Source organism: Portunus trituberculatus, chromosome 50, assembly GCF_017591435.1.
Source record: "Portunus trituberculatus isolate SZX2019 chromosome 50, ASM1759143v1, whole genome shotgun sequence".
Lineage (NCBI taxonomy): Eukaryota > Metazoa > Arthropoda > Malacostraca > Decapoda > Portunidae > Portunus > Portunus trituberculatus.
This window is the reverse complement of record NC_059304.1, coordinates 17070307-17090985: the sequence shown is the minus strand read 5'-3', so window position 1 is coordinate 17090985 and position 20679 is coordinate 17070307. Positions and strand designations below refer to the sequence as shown.

The 20679-nt window shown below is 46.6% G+C and overlaps 2 protein-coding genes across 4 annotated transcripts in view; one reads left to right on the top strand and one right to left on the bottom strand.

Annotated features, from left to right (window-relative positions):
* Positions 1-15878, top strand: part of LOC123499579 (FERM domain-containing protein 8-like) — a 25634-nt gene extending 9756 nt beyond the window's left edge. The window contains 12 exon segments of the mRNA XM_045247734.1: positions 269-319; positions 1109-1593; positions 1933-2076; positions 2079-2135; positions 5847-6021; positions 6439-6600; positions 7052-7240; positions 7343-7472; positions 7842-8000; positions 8455-8569; positions 8890-8991; positions 9259-15878. Coding sequence (XP_045103669.1) covers positions 269-319; positions 1109-1593; positions 1933-2076; positions 2079-2135; positions 5847-6021; positions 6439-6600; positions 7052-7240; positions 7343-7472; positions 7842-8000; positions 8455-8569; positions 8890-8991; positions 9259-9302 — 1813 coding nt within the window. The 3' untranslated portion in view covers positions 9303-15878.
* Positions 15879-15897: 19 nt separating this feature from the next.
* Positions 15898-19010, bottom strand: LOC123499580. Of its 3 annotated transcripts, XM_045247736.1 has the most exons (7): positions 18944-19010; positions 18595-18739; positions 18301-18503; positions 17862-18053; positions 17391-17489; positions 16929-17090; positions 15903-16481 (listed from the first exon to the last, which is right to left on the bottom strand). In XM_045247736.1, exons 2-7 carry the CDS (start codon positions 18725-18727, stop codon positions 16305-16307), a joined length of 966 nt encoding a protein of 321 aa, XP_045103671.1. In that variant the 5' UTR covers positions 18728-18739; positions 18944-19010; the 3' UTR covers positions 15903-16304. The 3 variants fall into 3 exon arrangements, with proteins under 3 accessions (XP_045103672.1, XP_045103671.1, XP_045103670.1); XM_045247735.1 differs by having other exon boundaries at positions 15905-16481; positions 18595-18999; XM_045247737.1 differs by lacking the exon at positions 17391-17489 and having other exon boundaries at positions 15898-16481; positions 18595-18999.
* Between the last annotated feature and the right edge of the window lie 1669 nt (positions 19011-20679).

The following is a 20679-nucleotide window of genomic DNA, read 5'->3' as shown; positions in this document are numbered from 1 at the left end:
CTCTCTCTCTCTCTCTCTCTCTGTTAATAACCAAGAGATAATCCACCCTCCCGCCCACTCCCTCTTTGTCCCTCATTAACCACCCATATAAAGTATCAATGCAGGCGACCTTTCATCATCCCGCCTACTCCTCCCACCCCACTTCACCCGTCACCTCCCCATCTCGCGGCAGAATTCCAGCTCCCTGCCGCCCCTCGCTTGGTCGCCGCAGGGTGCTGGACAATTGGAGCTCCCGTGTTCTCTCATGCTCGTTTTCTTTCTGCAACAGGCGTCCGCGAGGGGAGACTGATGCGTTTCCCAGGTCCGCCACGATTTCCAGGTAAGATAACGTGTCCTCTTTTTCAGGTACAGGGAACGAAACATTGATTTCTTACGTTGGTTTTGTTGAATTTTGTTGTCGTCTTCTCTGTTTTGGTGTTTAGTCTTTGTCTGTGAAGCGGGACGTGTTTGTTGTGAGTGTAAATGCGTGCTTGCTTGCTCAGAGGGTGATGAAATTTAATAGGATTGCTGTTTAAATAACCAAAGCCGATTGGGAAATTAATGCACACGTGAATGCTTCCATTAATGATTAGTGTGTTAGTGAAATTTTGTTTGTTGGCTTGATTATGACGAGGGAGACGTTTTTGTATGCTGATGATAGACTGAGAGAGAGAGAGAGTGAGAGAGTACATGTAGTTTATCTAAATTTCAGTGTATGAATCGCATGTACAAAATTCTTAATCTATTTTAATCTAATCTGATCCATTATTTTTTGAGTGGTGAGTCTTTGGGTGGGATGCTTGTGGAGAAGATTTATCGCTAGGGAAATGCTGCAGTGTGTTGAGTGTTCCTGTGTCTTTGGGTGTGTTTGGGGAGCAAGAAAACAAGCACATCAGTACACACACACAACAACAACAACAAAAAAAAAGAGCAAAGGAAATGTGGAGGTAGCCATTAAATCTACACGTGGCAATCCCTGCGCGCGCGCACACACACACACAGATACACACACACATTCAGACTTGTACTCATGTATCCCGTGACGGCGGAAGGTTAACGACATGCACGCCACGCCACGTCACACACACATGCATCCTCCTGAAGACTATAAGCTCCCCTGTGTTTGAAGAGAGAAGACTACTCGTATGTGTGCCCTGGGGTTGAGGGACGACCCTGAGACCTTCCTTCCTCGCGGCCACAGGGAGTTCCTGCGGGAGAGAGCAGCGGCGGACTTCCTACGAGCGGACTACAACAAGGGCAGCGCGGATCACCTGGACAAGGCCGCTGGTTTCTACCCGAGCATCCCGCCCCCTGCCTTTGACGTGCCCCCTCTCACGCTGGAGCCAGACACCCGCCGCCCTTCCTCCACCACCCACATGATGTCTCAGTCCACCACCACCGTGCCCCCCAGTGTCAACACCAGCCTCCCAAACCACAGCACCATTCCCCCTAACCACACCCACAGTCAGATGCCCCCTACTTCCTCCCCCAACAACCTGGTGGGGGGCGTCGTGAACCACCCGGCCGTGTCACAGCCGCAGCAGCCCCACGACGACTACGATAAGCACCACCCGAAGCCAGACCACGATAGCAGGAAGACTAACAACGCGAAGGGTGAGAGAGAGAGAGAGAGAGAGTGTGTGTGTGTGTGTTACAGTAATCATTTCCAAAGTCTAAGCAAACAGCGCCAAATTTCAACAAGCTTTAACAATACATGATAGAGCAGCACGTCTTGTCATCCTTCACTTATTTCCAACTGTTTTCACTTATTTGTTAATCTATCTGTCTGTCTGTGGGTCCATCTATCTATATATGTATCAATTTATGGATCTATCTGTCTACGTTATTGTTCTCCTCCCTCCTTTTTTATCCTTTTTTTTTTTTTTCTCCTTTTCCTCTTCTCTCATCCTCCTCCCTGACCGGCTCACCACTGCTCCTCGTGCACACCCTCAGGCTCCGCGGCGGGGGGACGAGTCAACTGCACGGTGGAGGTGTGTGTGTTCCTGCACTCTCGCGTGGCGGTGCGGCTGCGGCTCGAGGACGGCGCCAGGATCACGGCCCAGGAGCTGCAGAGTATAGTGATCGAGGAGGAGGACGTGGCGCTCCCAAGCAGGCCATGGAGGTGTTCGCGCTGTGGCTGGTGTCTCCTGTACTAGGTAAGGAGTAGAGTGGCTATCCTCCCTGTTCTGTTTGGGGTCTGGCTTCTCAGTGGACAGAACTCCTAATCCCTTCAATACTGTTATGAGGTAAGAATTAGAAAAGAAATTAACCTCTTCAGTACTGGAGATTTCTTCCTTGAGATTTGTGTACCATTAGACCATTTTATTGACATTAGGAAGGTCAATGAAACCAACAGGTTAATGGCCAGTCTTTACTATTTTCATCCCCCCACATGTGTTTCTGAAGCTGTATAAAATCACCAAATAGTAAGCAGAATGAATAGGGAAACACGTCACGGTACTGAAGGGGTTAATATAAAAAGCAGAGGGATAGTATTGTAAAGGCGTGGTTTAAGAGGGGATCTGACAGAGGTCTTTTAAGTGGTATAGTGGATATAGCAAGGGTGACATTAAGGAAATTCTCATGGTCAGCAATCAGAATAAGATGAATAATGGGTTCAGGCTTGATAAAGGTATGTACATGTTGCCTCTCTACTTGATGAAGCAGTTTTCCTACCTGTATTTCTAACAAAAGTGACATGTCTTTTTTTCATAGTAGCTGTCATGTATAAAGAACAACAAAGCTGCGTGCAAGGAAAAAAGGAAAAATATTACATCTAGACTGAAAAATTACAACAAAATAACTAAAAAAAAAACGGGAGAAAAGTAAACAGATAGACAGTAAACGAAGAAAAAGAGAGAAAACTAAACAGATAAAAAGGAAAACAAATCTGGGCGTAGGAGAAAAAGGAGAGAAAAGTAAGGTGGAATAGTGACGCAAGGAGGAAGAGAAGGAGAAGGAAGGGAAGGAAGGTGAGGGAGGGTATTGAGTGGCAGCTGTGTGGGCGTGTGGGTCCCTCCGTCGTCTTCTCGGCTTTCCCCTTTGCCGGGACGGGGATGGAGCTGCCGTCTGTAATGAAGGGAAGACACGGAGCAGGGAACAGTAAATTGTGAAACTCGAGTACGGAATGTGCCTGCTGTGAGATGAAAGCCGAAGGAGGAGCAGGAAGTGTGTACGTATTTAGAAATGAGGAAGATAAGGCAAGAGAGGGACAGAGAAAGAGGTGGAGGATGAGAAAGAAAATGGTATGAGGTAAGAATTAGAAAAGAAATTAACCTCTTCAGTACAGGAACGCATTTTTACCTTAAGTTTTGGATATGATTAAACGAAAAAAAAAAAAAAATAAGGAAAGGCCTATGGAGATAAAAAAATTAATGACCACAGTCCTCACTATTTTAATACCTACATGAGTTTCAGAAGCTGTATAAAATCACCTAATAGTAGCCGAATGAATAGGAAAAATGCGTCATGGTACTGAAGGGGTTAATGAGAGGAATAGGTGAAGGAAGACGAGAATAAGGAGATAATGCGAACTGGGAATGAAAGAGAGGGATTAATAATGGATGATGAAGAATAGGACGAGTTATGGTGAAGGAGAGGAAAGAAAATAATAAGTCTTTCCCAAGGTTATGGTGGGACTCCCGATGATTAGTGGGACTGGTGACTGAGTGATTGGTGACCTCGGTGTTGGGTGGCCATAGGGGAGGGAGGGGCAGGAAAGAGAAGAGTAGGGAGGGTTGAGGGTAACGTGAGAAAGCAGAGTACATATCTCGAGGGAAAGATAATGAGGCAGGAAAAGGAAAGAAGGAGGTCGGAAAAATGGTTTATTGGTGCTGTTGTTTGTTTTGGTTGTTAGTGGTAGAGGTATGGTTGTTGGTTAGTGGGATTATTATTATTATTATTATTTTTCTTATTTTTTCTGTTCTTTCTTTTTCTTTCTCCTTCTTCTCCTTCTTCTCCTTCTCCTTCTCCTTCTCCTTCTCCTTCTCCTTCTCCTTCTTCTTCTTCTTCTTCAACAACAACAACAAATAAAATGTTGGATAATATAAGTGTAATACTCATGAACAGAAGAAAAAGAACACATGACGACGTTCATAACAAACGGTAAAAGAAACAAAAACGGTCGTCCTTGGCCTCACACAACCATGCAGACACCCGACACACACACACACACACACACACACACACACACACACACACACACACACACACACGCATACAAATAGTTGGTCACGTAAGCCAGTCTCTTACGAACAAATTTCTTTAACTATCTTTCATTTCAATCTTAATTCTTCGTTTTAGTTCGTGCTTTCACTCTCTTCCTCGATTCAACCTTTTACTCATTTTAATTAAGAGTAAATAATGAATTGATACACGCCAATAGTAACAAGTAGTGATAAAAATAATGTCTTTACAACTGCATCCTTGACATCATTAAACAAGAGTGGCAGTAAATGTAGCGTGTTCAGCATCTTATGTCCTCCAACCACCAGCCTTGCGTCAGTGCAGGAGTGTGTGCGAGGAGGCCACAGCGGCGCGAGGCTGTCAGACTGTCCGGCGTGAATGAAGGATTTGTTGCGTAGTATGTGTTTCTGCAATACTCGTAACACTTCTCGTATTCTCAAGCGTCTCGGCTGGGAGTGGATGGGGCGGTGATGGGTAGGAAGAGTGGTTGAGAGTGATTAACCCCTTCAATACTGAGACGCATTTTTACCATGATTTTTAGGTGTGATTAGACGATTTTATTTACATTAGAAAGAGTCTATGGAGGTCAAAAGGTTAATGGCTAGAGTCTTTACTATTTCAAAACTCGCATACATTTCTGAAGCCATATAAAATCGCCAAATATTAATCAGAATGAATATGAAAACGCGCCACACTGCTGAAGGAGTTAGGGAAGGGGGTGGTGGTGGTGGAGAGGCTTAAGTGGATCACCAGCCTTATTTTTTTTCCGTGTCATGTGGTTAGGTTGTCCATGTTTGTTTCTTTGCTCTGTGGAGACTCACCAAGCCTCGCATATAAGACACGGCAGACTCTGAGAGAGAAAGAAACAAAGGAAACTCGATCTTGAAACAGGAGTGGTATATTGTCTTGTCATCACTTGTTGTCTCGCTGTGACGCAAACAAACAAGTGTCCTCGTAGTGTGATAAGTTCAGTTTTATGCGAGCTTGACTCCGCGCCATTATGTTCTCTTCACTTCTCCAGGAATGCAGATAGATAGATGAATGAATAGTGACAGATAGACAGATAGATAAAAAAAATATTGACCATAGATAGATCCCTGTTGATCGCAAATTACATACTGCTTGAATCAATTATTAAAACTAAATTGTAAAAGCCACGAACAAAATGACTGAAGTGAAAAGGATATGTACATTTAAGGGTGCACAATAAACAATAAAACAGCAACACTAGAACCCAAAACAGAAAGAAAGTAGGGAAACATTACAAAACAAATATCAAGTAGAAAAGGTTGAAAAAAAAAAAACATACATTTAACCCCTTCAGTACAATGACGCGTTTCCATATTCATTGTGTTTACTTTTTTGGCGATTTTATAAAGCTTCAGAAACTCGTGTAGGGGATTAAGATAGTGAAGATTCTGGCCATTAACCTTCTGACCTCCATAGACCCTTCCTAATGTCAACAAAATGGTCTAATGGTACACAAATCTCAAGGTAAAAAAGTGCCCCAGTATTAAAAGAGCTAACATCTCTCATCCTGTAACCATCCCTTACACAACAAACTACCCTAACAAACATTTAAACGTGAAGTGAACGCCCTGCCAAAGATCAACAAGCCTGTATGTAGAGTTGCTGTCTGGAATCCTTCACGCAATACCTCTCACCCGTCGCTTCCTTGACAGAGATCCAGCTGAAGCCACACCAGCGAGTCTTGGAGGTGCGGCGCCACTGGGGGGAGCTGCTCAAGAGATTCACACAGGTGCCAGTCAAGCCCCAAGACGCCCGCTACGCCTACGAGCCCAAGATGGTGCTCAGGAGGAACGTCTTCTTCAGCAAGAGGGATGAGGTCAAGATCAGGTGGGTGGGGTGGGATGGGGTGGGGTGGAATGGAGGTGGGGTGTGGTGGTGGAGTTGCTATGGTGGGCGAGGTGGATGGGGACGAGTTAAGTGGGACTGCAAATTAGAGAGTGTCAGTTTGTTGTTTTTGTAGCATGCCTGAGTTAAGAGAAAATGCTTTCGTGTGTGTGTGTGTGTGTGTGTGTGTGTGTGTGTGTGTGTGTGTGTGTGTGTGTGTGTGTGTGTGTGTGTGTGTGTGTGTGAGAGAGAGAGTTCCTTATTTTCCATACTTGAACTTCATGTATTGCCTTCCGTGCCAATAACGTCTGCCATAGAAAGTCTTGCCTAACCTAACCTAATCCAACACAACTAACCAAACCTAACTTAACACAACCCAACCAAAACAAACCTGCCTTAATCAAACCTTCGCCCCGCCAGAGACGCCAAGATCCTGGAGCTGCTGTATGAGGAGGCACAGTGGAACATGCGCTCAGCCCGCTACCCGTGCGAACTTTCCGACTACGAGATGCTGGCGGGGATACAGAGCCGCCTGGAGCTGGGGCCCTACGACCACACCACCCACACACCCTCCTTCTTCAGGTGTGTGTGTGTGTGTGTGTGTGTGTGTGTGTGTGTGTGTGTGTGTGTGTTTACCACGGTCGCCAGTCTTCCCCATTACGGAGCGAGCTCAGAGCTCTTAGACCGATCTTCGGATAGGACTGAGAACACAACATACTTCACACACCGGGAAAGCGAGGCCACAACCACTCGACTTACATCCCGTACCTGCTTGCTGCTAGGTGAACAGGGGACACACATTAAGAGACTTGCACATTTGCCTCGCCGCTTACCGGAACTCGAACTCGGCCCTCTCGATTGTGAGTCGAGCGTGCTAACCACTAACCTACGCGGTGTGTGTGTGTGTGTGTGTGTGTGTGTGTGTGTACCAACTTTTTTTATTCATGTGCTATTGTACGTGCGCCTGCTTCCGTGTGCGTATGTGAACCATCAATTTTTCTTCCTAACACTTGTTCTGCTGTGCGTGTGTCAGACGGCGGCTGCTGGACTACCTGCCGGAACACGCGTGTCGCCTCAAGCTGAGTGACCTGGTGAGCTTCAGCAGTAAGTCCACCCCAGAGATCCGCATCATCGAGCAGTTCCGTTCCATCCCGAGCAACGTGACGGCGCGCAAGCTCGTCAGGAAGTACCTCGAATTCTCCTGGTCACTGCCTTACTACGGGTGGGTTCATAATGCACCATGCTCGTACACAAAATAATACTTGCTCTATGTATAGCCATTTTCTTCATCAAATTAACTTCCTTCTGCGTCTTTCGCCAACAGGAGCGCCTTCTTCCACGGGCAGATCGAGCAGGCAGCGCGGGGCATGGGGTCGTGGCTGCCCCGCCCTGACATTCCGGTCCTGGTCACCATCAATGCTACGGGAGTCAGCGTGATCGATCCCAAGAAGTCGGTGAGTCGTTCAGTCCTTTCAAACGTACTCTGAAACACTTACGGCCGCGCCTTTACTACTTGCAGAAGGCTCTATAGCTGAAGACGCACGGGTTTTCAAGGATGTTTCTTTGTTTCTAGTGACAGATTAACAAGATTTACACATTATTAACAAGGGAAACACGCTTGAGAACATGACCAATAATCTCTGTGGCATTTAGAAAGTCGTGGTGAAAGAACAAAACATTTCTGAACATGGCCTTTGTATTTATTGTATTGATCTCGATAATGATAAGTGGACGTTGACTTGTAAGATTCATAAGGGGCTGACACGTGTAGACTTCCTCTGTTAGGTCTTTTTGTGCATCATATGTGTTGTGTTGTGGCACAGACGGTGTTGCTGAGCCTCCGTTACGATGAACTGTCCTGGGACTTCGCGAGGCCGAGCAATGAGCGGATCGTCACCTGCCTGCCTTGCCTCTTCCTTCAGTTCGCAGTGGTGGAGAACGGCCGGAGGTATTCCAAGCTGCTGCAGATATTCTCCAAACAAGTAAGGAAGAAATCGCTTTACTTGAGTTTCCTGCTGTAGTTAAAAAAAATATTAGTGGAAATATAGATAAGAAGATTGATTATACATGCACGTTGTAGTAACAGGGCACCTACAAACTATAGACGCAGCAATAACGGGGTATTAATTATATATGCAGTAATAGTATAAGGTATTTACAGAGCCTATAGACGCCACTACAAGACATTTGAACACTATGGGCGCAGCAATAACAGAACTTTTGAAAATTTTAGACGGCAGAATAAAGAGGCTTTTCCAGACTACAGACTTCTTAATAACAAAGCGTTTTGACACTGTAGACACTAGAATAGCAGAGTATTTAGACACTGCAGACAGTGTATAAGAACATTTTGAACTGGTTGATGAGTAGATAGACACTGCCACTGACACGCTGACGAACTGCTGACGTCTCTTGACTTCTCCATCTCTCCCCCAGGCGGTGATGATGGACGCCCTTATCAGCACCTTCGTGGACGAGCTGAAGAGGCGCGCGGCACAGTACCCAGACGACCTCGAGGGCCACATGTTGGATCACGGCACGGAGGTGGATGGTGAGTGGGGCTCCGTGCGGACCTCCTGTCTTGCCTTGTCTTTTTCTGTGGATAGATGGATGGATTAGTGTACCTGGCTTTCTGGTGTAGTGTGTGTGTGCTTGTATCTTTGTCTGTTTATCGTCTGCAGGTGTATTAGATTTTTTTTTTTTGTGTGTGTGTGTGTGTGTGTGTGTGTGTGTGTGTGTGTGTGTGTGTGTTTGTCGGTGCGCCCTTGCTTTTCCTCGCTGGCCTCCTGTGGTCTAGCATTGAGAGACGCGTCAAGCCTTGCGTTCTTTCACATGAGCTATACCCTTACCACCCTCTCTTCCTCCCCACAGACGTGCTGGTGCCGCTCTCCACGGTGTCCCGCAAGGAGGTGCCCGACTCAGTGCTCTGCAACAAGCTGCACCGCCTCTCCCTCGCTACCTTCTCCGAGGACGGTACGTGTGTGGCCCCCACCCCGGGTCTCATCCAGAAATATTGGAACAGAGGCTGGAGGCTTTGTAAGGAGGAGGAGACTTAAAGCTCTTCTCCCCCCCTCCCCCCCTCCTCAGGGCCAACCTCCACAAGGGATTAACGTCATTGAATTGTAACACTCTTTCTTTGTGTTGAAGTGTAATTTTCCCCCCCGCTCCTCCCCCCCACCCTCCTCCCCTCCCTTGTCCTGGTAGCAGTGTGAAGAGTGATGATGCGGGTGGTGTCGGCAGGTCGCTGCGTGGGCACCATGGGGTCCTGGCAGTTCAGTAGATGAGGGGATGCCATTGACTACGTGTGACCCGCCGCCCACGCTGCCCCGCCCCGCATGGCCTCCTCTGACTCGGCCGCTTCCTGCACCCTGGCGGCCCTCGCCCTCGAGTCGGCGCCACTGCTCCGCTCGTGACCGGCGCACACACACACTCACACAGGCCTCCGCTTCAGTTTGTAAGAACGCGCACTAGTTCTCTAAGTCATCAGTTATTTGGAGATAACAGAGTAATAACCACGGAGCTCATCTCCTCTGCGATATACTGGTCATAGTAGTGGGTAGACTCTGCCTCTAGTGTTGTAAGCGGCGGCCAGAGACGCGACCACCAGGCTGCTACTGCTGCTGCTGCTGCTCCTGCTGCCGCTGCTGCTGCTGCCACTGTTGCTGCTGTTGCTGCTGCTGGCCGACCCCCCACCTGCTCAAGGCCGCAATTGTTCGTCAGCTCCCGTACAGGGCAGCGTCCCGGCCGACCTTTGCTGTGATATTCCTGTGTGTCAAGCCCGTGGAATTGACGCCCAAGTGGGGTGATAAGAGGCCGTGGAAATTTCTCTCTCTCTCTCTCTCTCTCTCTCTCTCTCTCTCTCTCTCTCTCTCTCTCTCTCTCTCTCTCTCTCTCTCTCTCTCTCTCTCTCTCTCTCTCTCTCTCTCTCTCTCTCTCTCTCTCTCTCTCTCTCTCTCTCTCTCTCTCTCTCTCTCTCTCTCTCTCTCTCTCTCAGTTGGGTATCTCAGACAACAACTCATATTCAGTACAAACGTATTCGTCAGAGACATTCCGACTTCCAAATTGTATTATAGTCATACTCGCCCCAGGTGTGTGACTTGTGGGGCACTGAAGCGAAGATACCATGGCCAGCGACACCCTCATACCCTGATACCCTGGCAGCGGGGCGGGAGCCAGGGGCTGGTGGAGGCGTGGCCGGGAAGGCAGACGGCACGCCCCACCCCCTTCTCTGGCATCAGAGGGTCATACACGGGCCGCGAGGAAGCTGCTGTGGAAGAGGATGCTGAGGGAGACAAAGATTACCGTCAAGAACAACAGGACGCAATGCTGATATGGATAAGATACAATAAGGAACCTTAGTCATCTCTCCATTCACATTTACTGGGCCAAGCTTTGTTATACGAGTCGACTCTGTTTTCTGTATCAAGTGTTTGGGCGTGGAAGCTGCGGCACACCACCATCGCCAGAGTCGAGGCGAAGACAGTGTTTATCTAGGCTTTGGTACGAGGCCACCTAATCCTCCTCCGTCATTCCCTGAGATTAGCGGCACAAGCTGTGGTGAAAGTCAAAAGAAGAGTAGTACACTTGTTTAGGTGTGTCACGTGGTGATATCGCCTGGTCTAGCCACTTATTACCACTTTATCATTTTGTTACATGTTCAGTGTGGAGTGTGGAGTGTTCAGGTGACATTGGTGTGTATGACCTCACGGGTCCCGCCTGTGGGTGTGAGCTGAGGGGCGTGCATATGTCTGCATTGCACCGTGACTCACACCTGTCCGCCTTATCACGTGCACTGCATCACGCCTGTATCACACCTGTGCATGCGTGGGAACCGTGAACCAGTCCTGATGAGCCTCACCTGAGCCGTGTATAAGGTGAGTGTTGGTGGTGCAGCGGCCAGGTGGTGTCAGGCCCAGTGTGGGTAAATTATTGTTACTATTTATTTATTCAGAGGGAGATTCGACAGTGGTTACAAAATTGCCACTCCCTGAGATTTGTTATAGAGAGTTGTGATGTCTTTTATTAGCTGTATTATGTTACTTTACATTTTGAATTTAAACCATCGGTCACTAGGCGTCTCGAAACGGATTGTATAATGTGCATGGCAAGTTCGAAGCCTTAGTGAATCAGGAGTCTCGAAACACCGGCATCATTTGAAGTAGTTATTTTTTTCTGTAGCAGACGAGTTCAAAGCCTCAATCACGAAGCCTCAAAACATCACCATACACATTACAATTTCCATCAGCCATCTGCATCACCAAACTATCACCATTACCACCACCATCACCATCAGAGGCGGACACGCGAGGCTGCAGCTTACTCGTTACTCATTGTTACTCAACGCGGCAACTTTCACTCCGCACATTTCTACTCCCTATCCCCATTCGTCACCATCACCGCGTTACGTACCCTGTGCCCTCACTATCTCTACGGTAACGCGGTGGTCGCAGTGCATGGCAGGATATTAGCCCGTATTCTGAAATGCTTTGCTCTCTCACCATCACTATTTTCCAAGGGCTTTAGGTGAAGATACTAGTGTTTTTAAGATTTCTGGTATATCATAAGAAGGAACTCTCTTGAAAACCCGATTAGTTGTCTCTGTGGCCTTGGAAAATTGTCGTGGTGAGAGAGCAAGGTTTTTCTTTTTTGATATGGGCGATTCTCGTGCTCTTGATCCGTATTTTGTGATCGCAAGCCTTCCTTTCCCTTTCCCGAGCTGACTAAGAGGAACTTGAGCAGAATAATTGTAGATTTTTCCCTGTTTTGCTCCAAACTTATAAGGAAGAGACGCCGCTGTGAGGAAGTGTACCAAATAGTCCCTTGTTTTTATTGTTATTGAGTCCCTTCACCAGATGGACTGTTTAATGATCCCAGTCTTTGCTTGGGGTGTGAGTGGTCTCGTCGTGACTCCCTGATTCCCGATGTAATGGTTCTTTTCTCTTCTTTTTTATGAGTGAAGCAGACTGGTCAAGGATAAAAAAAAAACATGAATATATAAGCAAATAGATAAAAAAAAAAAAGAAACCATCCCGTCAAGGCACCGCTCATAAAAGAAAGAAAAGTAAAAAAAAAAAAAATCCCGTCAAGGCATCGCTCATAAAAGAAAAAAAAAAAAAGAATTGTAACGCGCTTCACGTTTGCCTCCATCTCACCGTCACTGGCTGGTGTTACTGGCGACGCGTGTCTTCATTGTAGTCTTAACCAATTAACGAACGTGGTGGGCAGGTGGATAGTGAGTGTTTGAACTTTGCAGACCGTCGTGCTGCACCAAGACCCAGGAACTCCGTGCAAGTACTAGGAAGGAGACATGTTGAGTTATGTTAATGTAGAATGTATTTGAAAGTATTGGAGTTAGTGGTGAAGTCATAGTCAGAAGCAAATCAATCTGCCACACTCGCTTCCGCTGTGTTTGACGTTTTCACAACCTCAAGTCCTCTGATCTGTTGAGAATCTATCAGTTATTTTATAGGATTTGTAATGAGACTGTCAGTAGATCAGATGACTCAAGATTGAAGGAAAACGGTACAAAGAATGAAAGTACAGAACGTTACTCGACTTCTAGCCATGACTCCACATCTGCAAGGTTGGATGTTCCATTGTGACTGCATTGATGTGGTTGAATTGCCCCCGCCTTGCTTCCATTACCACTCAAGTAAATGTGTAGCTAATGGAGAAGGTTATTTGACGAGTCGTGCTTTGAAAATAATGTACCAAAGATTTTATACAAGGAAATAATGACAAAAAGGGAAGAGCAAGTATGGAACTACAAACCATCCTTGCTACGTGGCGTGAATGTCGAAATGGAAAGGTTTGGCGGTGTTTTGATTCAGGACGAGAGATGAGATCAAAGAGATATCTGAATTAAGATAGACTGATGAAATTTTTTTCTCTCTCTCTCTCTCTCTCTCTCTCTCTCTCTCTCTCTCTTCTCGGGTCACGGAGATCGATGGTGGCTCACAGGAGATATTGATTTAGTGTCTCTTACTCAGCCAGGTGGCCGCGCTCGCCGCTAAGACAGGAGGGAGTCGATCGCTTCACTCACGACTCCGGTACTACCTTGGTCCGCCCGCTGCTCCTTACTAAGTGTCCATCTGGCACTTGTGGTGCGGATTATTTATGAATTTGAGCTTAACACCGTCAGTAGAAATTGATCTTCATTCTAACTCTATCATGAAGTTTCAAAGTTATTTTTATTTAAGCGATGTGGATATTGGCTAGAAAAAAAAGTTTATTTCGTCGTTTCGAGAAAAAAAAAAATAGCTGGAAATGCTGTCAGTTAATTCCAGTCCTCTCGCTCCGCCTCTTTGCGAACACTGAAGGAATACAGGAATGCATTCTTCCTAGACACTGCAATGGGGAAAAAAAAAGAGGAAATGCACAAAATTAATCAAAAGAAATCCAATGTTACTGAACCATTATTACATCTGGTGGGACCTTAAAAAGATCGCCAGGTTAGGAAATTACCCTCCACATGTAATCCTCGTTATGAAATACCAATGTTACTTTTGAGAGTCCTAAAGATGGCAGCGACCACAGGTGACTGAATGAAGCACCACCACCAGCCAGTATTGTCACCTGCAGCAGGAATCGTGCCGCGCGGCCCTCGATGTCTGGCACTTGTCTTGATTCGCTTCACGCACTCACCAGGAACAGAGTGAACATGAACTGAGGACACGCACAGGGGGAAGAAGTTGATTTTTCCCACGTTTACCTTGCCCTAGCCTTCCCCACCTCCCCCCATGGCACTCACCCGCCGCCACCACCGCCACCACCGCCGCCTCACACAGGGACGTGGCATACATACAGGTCTTAATAATCCCCGTAACGATAATATTGATAATAATAATAATCCTTTTTCTTTACGTTCAATGGTGGGGTTCCCGTTTTCAATTCCGTGGTCGATGTGTGAACCACCGTTGCCTCACTCACCTGTTTGTACGTACGTGTGTTTCGTGTGGGTGTGCTCGCGTGTGTATTGTACAAGTATGTATCATCGTGAACCCTATACTTTTTTTTATTACGTATATATAAAATAGTGTTACAGACAGCGATGGTCGTGTCGTCTCCTAAACACTGTGAACCACCTACTCTCATCAAAGACACGTATAACAGCCCCTCTTATGTGATATTGTAGATTTAGTGAAGAGCAGAGCGCCTGTTGATTGCTCTGGGGAAGGCGTGAAGGCAGCTGACCCAGGAACACTGTCACTTCCGCTCCCTCTCTCTCTCTTTCTCTCTGGCGATGGTATACCTGTGCAGGGTGCCGCGTGGGGTACCAAGGAGGGCCAGGCAGGAAGTGTAGTGGTGTTGCTGGGTGTTGTACTGAAGCCTGTGAGTTTATTTAGTACATGAGATATCGATGAGAGGAAAGACATTTGTACTTTGTGGTTTATCGTTTGGTTTTATGGAAGTTTTGTTGTGTATTTGGTACCAGACGGCAGTTGGACAGACACACACACACACACACACACACACACACACACACACACACACACACACACACACACACACACACACACACACACACACACACACACACACACACACACACACACACACTCCCCGCTCTTGTCCCAAAGTTTTTTACTGTCGAGCGAACTGTTACGTGTTCCCAGGAGCAGCGTTGTGTGTGTGCGTGTGCGTGTGCGTGTGCGTGTGTATGAAGGAGCCTCAACTTCACCCCACAGATCAGGATTGTAATGACTGGCTGGTGGTGACTCCAGCAAGTGCAAGACTGAGTAAATAACACACACACACACACACACACACACACACACACACACACACACACACACACACACACACACACACACACACAGCCTTCTACCCTTCCCCGGTGACTCGGCGCAACAACCTGCATCATGTATCAAGGAACATGAGCAGGTCGCCTCGCCGCCCCAGACCAGGAGGGCGCGAGGTGACCGCTTATAACAGGACCATATTCTGAAACACCTGCCCGCACCGCCGCTACATTCAAATGACTAAGTGAAGTTTCAATAGTTTTTAATTTTTTTTCTATATTTCTAGTGACAAATTAACAAGATTTTTACATCATTGTCAGCACTCTATAGAAAACCCGGTTAGTCAAATATGTGGCCTTTGAAAATAGTCGTGGTGAGAGAGCAAAGGGTTTCTGTATACGGGCCTAGGCGTTCCCCGTGGCTGGACACGCGACTCTCGGTGTGGCGTGGTTATTTGCACTGCCAATGTAGTGATCCATAGCGAAAGTTGTCATGCAAGGTGAATCATTATTATATACAGACCGTAGTATTTCATAAGGATCGCGTGGACGTCAGCTGTTGCTCTTACACTGTAGGTTAGGTTAGCTTAGCTTAGTTAAAGATACGAATGCCTACTTAAAGTTACATGATCTAGTTTATTGCAGATGTATAGCTTAGGTTAGGTTAGGTCACAGATCAGATTATCCATTGATTTATAGATAGGTAGACAGGTGAATAGATGAATGACCTAACTCCGTCTAGTCAACAGCAGGTACAGCTTTAGTTAGGTTAGCTTAGGTTAGATTGTCCAAAGATTCATAGATAGACAGATGTACGCTAGTAACTTAAGCTAACCTAATCGTTTACCACAGGATGTGTAGCTGTCATGGCTAGCGTTCCCGCGGTCCGTCATAACATTAGCCTCAAGCAGGTTGGAGGGAATAATAATACTAGACATGTTTTCTATGTGGTGAGTTCGGTGTTTTCCTGATAACGGTGATAAAGGTGATAACTTTTGTATGGTGTTATGCCGTCAGCACCACCGCGGGAGAGCGACGCTGTCCGGTGTTTGTTTGTGTACATATATATCAATGATCCAGTTTATCCTGTGATGCTATTAATAAAACTTTTATACCTGGACCAGACTCATTCTTTTGCCCTTCAGGAGGAGGCACATGCAAGGAGCCGCTGCATGAGAGGCAATGTCGAGCCTATCCTACTCACACCTTCAGGAACTAAATGCGACAGCCTTTGAAATTCGATTGAAACTTTATCTCACTTTCCCACGAGGGTTGCTATTATTTTTGTGAATTATCACTAGAAAATATTTGCAACGTATGGCATCATCTCCTGTCTTGACTACACACACATACACACAACTATAACTTCATGTGCTCATTTGCCTTTCTGTCCTATTCGCAAATTTCAGTGACCTATAGAACTGTTGCTGGAAATTCCAGTATGCCACTCGATACTTCATTCCAGCTGTGAACACCGATAACCCGAGGCGTGACGTGACGTAAGGGCCGCGCAGGCAGTGTGGTGGCTGGAGCTGCAGCGGGTGAGTCAGTTCATGAAGGAGGTGAGGTTCAGATTAATCAAGCGCTGTTTGGTGGTGGGGTCGGCGAAGAAGAGGTAGCCGCTGCCAGCCAGGAGTCGGGGCAGAGGCTCCAGGTGCATGTTGGTCGCCGTGCCGTTGATGTAGTACATGTCAGACTCGTCGTGATGCCGCACTACCAGCATCTGTGGCGGAGGGAGAAGTTAGCGTGAGGTGAGACAGAGAGCCTGTTCCTCCACGGCTTAGAACACGCGTGTCTGTAGATAAGGATGTTAATAGGTTTTGTGTTCATTACTCTTAGAAAATGTATTTTAGTTTCACATTGTATCTGCGTATTTTGGTGGTGATATAGCACAGGATGAATCACAAATAATTGATTTCCTTAACATTTCAACTACGTCTTCAGAGAGACTAGTTGAAATAATAGAAATATAAAGCGTTTCTGCTTCATCCCGTGTTTCCTCACCACGGAATGCTACACGCTGTTGTAAGGCAGTGTCTCTAGTGTTCCCATAGTCCACTGATCACTGGGTTAGTACTACGTGGCCATGAGGCTGATGAAGGATCCCTCAAGGTACTCCTCTTCTACACAAATTTCCTCTTAATCTACTGAGGCTGAGCGCTGGACTTACTGAAATAGAAAGACCCTCCAGCGTGGCCAGGATGCGGTGCTCCCCGCCGGCCGTGTCCAGCACTAGTAGGTCAATGGCGTTTGTCTTGCGGCCTAGCGCGGCGGTCACCAGGGCGTTGAGGGTGAAGCACTGCACGGATGAGGTGCCGCCACTGGGCCTGTCCTGAGGGTGACGGAGTGATGGTGAAGGTTTAGCGGCTCACGTGACATCCCAGTGTCTCGTGTCACAACTGTTTTTTCACCTTGATTCCTCAGCCTCATTGTATCGTGTTTTGTTCTTTATGAAGTAACAGAAGAGTTTGGAGTTATTCTTTGTTTTACTCATTTGTCAAACATCAAACACAGCTACTTTTTTGTGACAAACGTATTTGATCTTTTGATAAATGAGCAGATTATCTGTGAGTAGAGATTACAAGAGGCGAGATAAGGACACTGGAGGACACAGGAGCAGCCTGCCACTGACCTCCTCAATGACGTACTTGGTGAGCGTGGAGCGGGCCAGAGCCATGTCGCGGTAAAGCTGTGGCAGGTCCTCGATCTCCAACGGCAACCACATCTTATCCTGCAGGCGACGCTAGACCTGATCGTCTTATCTCAGTATAAGTGCTCCAGTTGATGCCGATACTGCATTTAGGATTCTTTTTTTATGGAATACCGACATGCCCAGTGTGTGTGTGTGTGTGTGTGTGTGTGTGTGTGTGTGTGTGTGTGTGTGTGTGTGTGTGTGTGTGTGTGTGTGTGTGTGTCGCAAGCGCGCGTGCCAATATAAGTATGCGCATTTCATTATAAAAGAGAAGAAAGGACTTCTAAAAGCTACTCTCTTCAAAAGAACTAGAAAGAGGTGGGAGAGGAGGAGGAGGAGGAGGAGGATCGCAAAATTTAAGTCAATTTATCTTTTGCTCCACCCCGCCGCCTTCATTCCCCTTGCACCCACCTTCTTGTGATACTCCACGTCTGAGGCACACGCCAGGGCAGCGGCGGCCTTCCTGCGACGTCTGAGCTGAGCGAAGGCCTGCGGGCGAGGCTCCACCAGCAGACCGGTCCAGTCCTGGCTCGCCTCTAGCCACGCCGTGTGGGACTTAAATACGCCCGACCCTGCCCCTGCCTCCACGAACACCCCACGCCGCTAGGAAGCACAGAGGAGGATAGCTGAAGTCTGATGGGTCTTTGCTACATTGACGGAGGGAGTGGTGTTATGAGAGAGAGAGAGAGAGAGAGAGAGAGAGAGAGAGAGAGAGAGAGAGAGAGAGAGAGAGAGAGAGAGAGAGAGAGAGAAGAAAACAATAAAAAAATAAAAGAAAAGAGAAAAAAAAAAAAAAGGAAATACAGATGAATAAAGAAGACAAGGGCAAGAATTACAGCAATTGGCCCACCTGGCGGCGGTACAGTAAGCGGATGATGGACTCCACGAAGCGCCAGGGGCCAAGATCCAGCCACGGCGGGTCGTTCAGCTCAGCGGCGGTGATCGGATAGGGAGGGTGCAGCTGGGGAGGTCGCAACACTGCCTGGCGGAGGTGCAGGAGGAACATCACACTCTCTGGCGGCGGGGGATGAAGCCAGGCAGCCACTGAACACTCTGCAGGAGGGAACCATGTGTCTTTCTTATTTTCTCATGTCTCTGAATTACTTTTTTTTTTTTTTTGAACCAGTAAGTCCTTTATACTGACCGTACTGACAGAGAAGTGATGGCGCCAAGCTAGTCACCAGTACGTATAGACACCACACACTCCCTGTCGCACATACCGCCCACGCCGCCCGCCGCCCACGTCCCAAGCCACGACACCCCACTGGTAGTACCATCACGAACCGAGGCTGGAAGGACGGGTCGTGGTGAGCTGTGTGTGTTGACTAAGAACGTGTGTTTGTATGAATGATACACTGTTCTTTGTTTGTTATTTGTTGCCCGTGATGATAACTCGTTTTCTTGTTTCCTGGATCGTTGACAGATGGCAGGATAAGAATGGCTAACAGGTAGATGAACAGAGAGTTGGCAGGCAGTCGGATGGGCACACGTACACACGGCGAGACAGAAAATAGTCACATGAGAGGCGAGGTGGAGCGTGACACAGTAACTCTCTCCCCCTCACTGGTCCTCTCGGCTGCAGAATTATTGCCACTTTTCCTGAAACGTTGGAGGATAAAAACTTAAATTTCCTCGTCTGTCTGTCTGTCTGTCTGTTTGCCTGCTGCTACTGCTGTTGGTAATATTCTACATTTGCTGGTGGTAATACAATGCGGATGTTTTCTATTCAACGCTATACATTTTTTTTTTTTTTTTTTTTTTTTTTTTAGTGTTTACAGAGCTCATTTCCTGGCTTATTATTTTTATGTTTCATTATATGAAGTTGTTAATTGCCAAATGGTTTCGTATGAAAAACGAGCATATTGTAAAGAATTAATAAACAAATAAGAGTTTTCCTATAGCTTTTTCTCATTACTTCAAAGCGTGTTTTGTTTATTTACTTTTGATGATTATTATAAAGAACTGTCTTATGGAAGCGGCCTCTGTGTATGTGTTACCTTATAGTATCAAATCATTATATCATCTACGTATTATCTTGTTAGGATCAATGAAGAAAATAAGATTTGACTTCGTACTCGTTCAAAATACATGAGTCACTGTAAGAAGTGGCCATGGAATCGGTTTTCTTTAATGATAAAGGAACTCGTTTTCTCTCTCTCTCTCTCTCTCTCTCTCTCTCTCTCTCTCTCTAGAGGTGAAGTCAAGGAACTCTGGAAGTGGAACGTTGCCGTCGTGGGCTTACGAAGTGACGCACCACAACATGTATTATGTTCCCTGACAATACCTTAGCTAGCATCCTGCCCCGGCCACACAAACACGCATGCAGGACAGTGCTCAAAACGTTTCGTCGTCTCTTCTTACATTTTAGATCATGATTGATAGCACTACAATGACGGTCACGCTCAGGTCTCGCTCCTATCATAGTTCCGCTTCTGTCAAATACCATCTCATGCATTTCAGTGGATGCATTCACAGTGGCAGTGAACGTGATGGAACCTTGTGCTTATGATCCATTCAAATGACACTTTGACAGCAGAAAGAACTCCATGCAATGGTTCCGCACTCCTCCAGTTCCGCTCCATTTTTGCTCCACCCCTGCTGTGAAGAGTACTGTGCTGTGTGTCATTGTTGGAGTTTGGAGAAGGATGGGTCGCGAATAGAAAGCACAAGTACAGCGTTGAGATTATGATAAGCGGAAGCAATAACGTGCTAAACTAGGCGCCGGAGAAAGGAACTAACATCCTTTACTCCATCCCCTTCTTTTTGCTAACTCTCTCGGACCTGCAAGGGAACTGGCAACTAAGTGGGTCTTTTTTTTTTTCGTTTTATGTTGACTCTTGGCCTGTTTCCCCCTCTTGCATAAATAAAGAAAAAAAATATGATGCTGAGGCCTATATATAGGCAGGTTAGTGCTACTCGCATACTGTACCTGCTCTATGTCAACACCTTTAGAATGATATCCACTAAACCCAATAATTTTCCATGTGTTTCTAAGCTTCTATCTCACTCTGTACATGAATATTTAGCTAAACTTTCTCGTGTTTCTAGACTCAGAGTGAAGGAAAACCAGAATTAACCACGAGTGTACTAATGTGAGATGGAGTTTAGTACTATAAATAGTAGTAGTAGTAGTAGTAGTAGTAGTAGTAGTAGTAGTAGTAGTAGTAGTAGTAGTAGTAGTAGTAGTTGTTAGTAGTAGCATTATTTTTGTTATTAAGTGTGTGTGTGT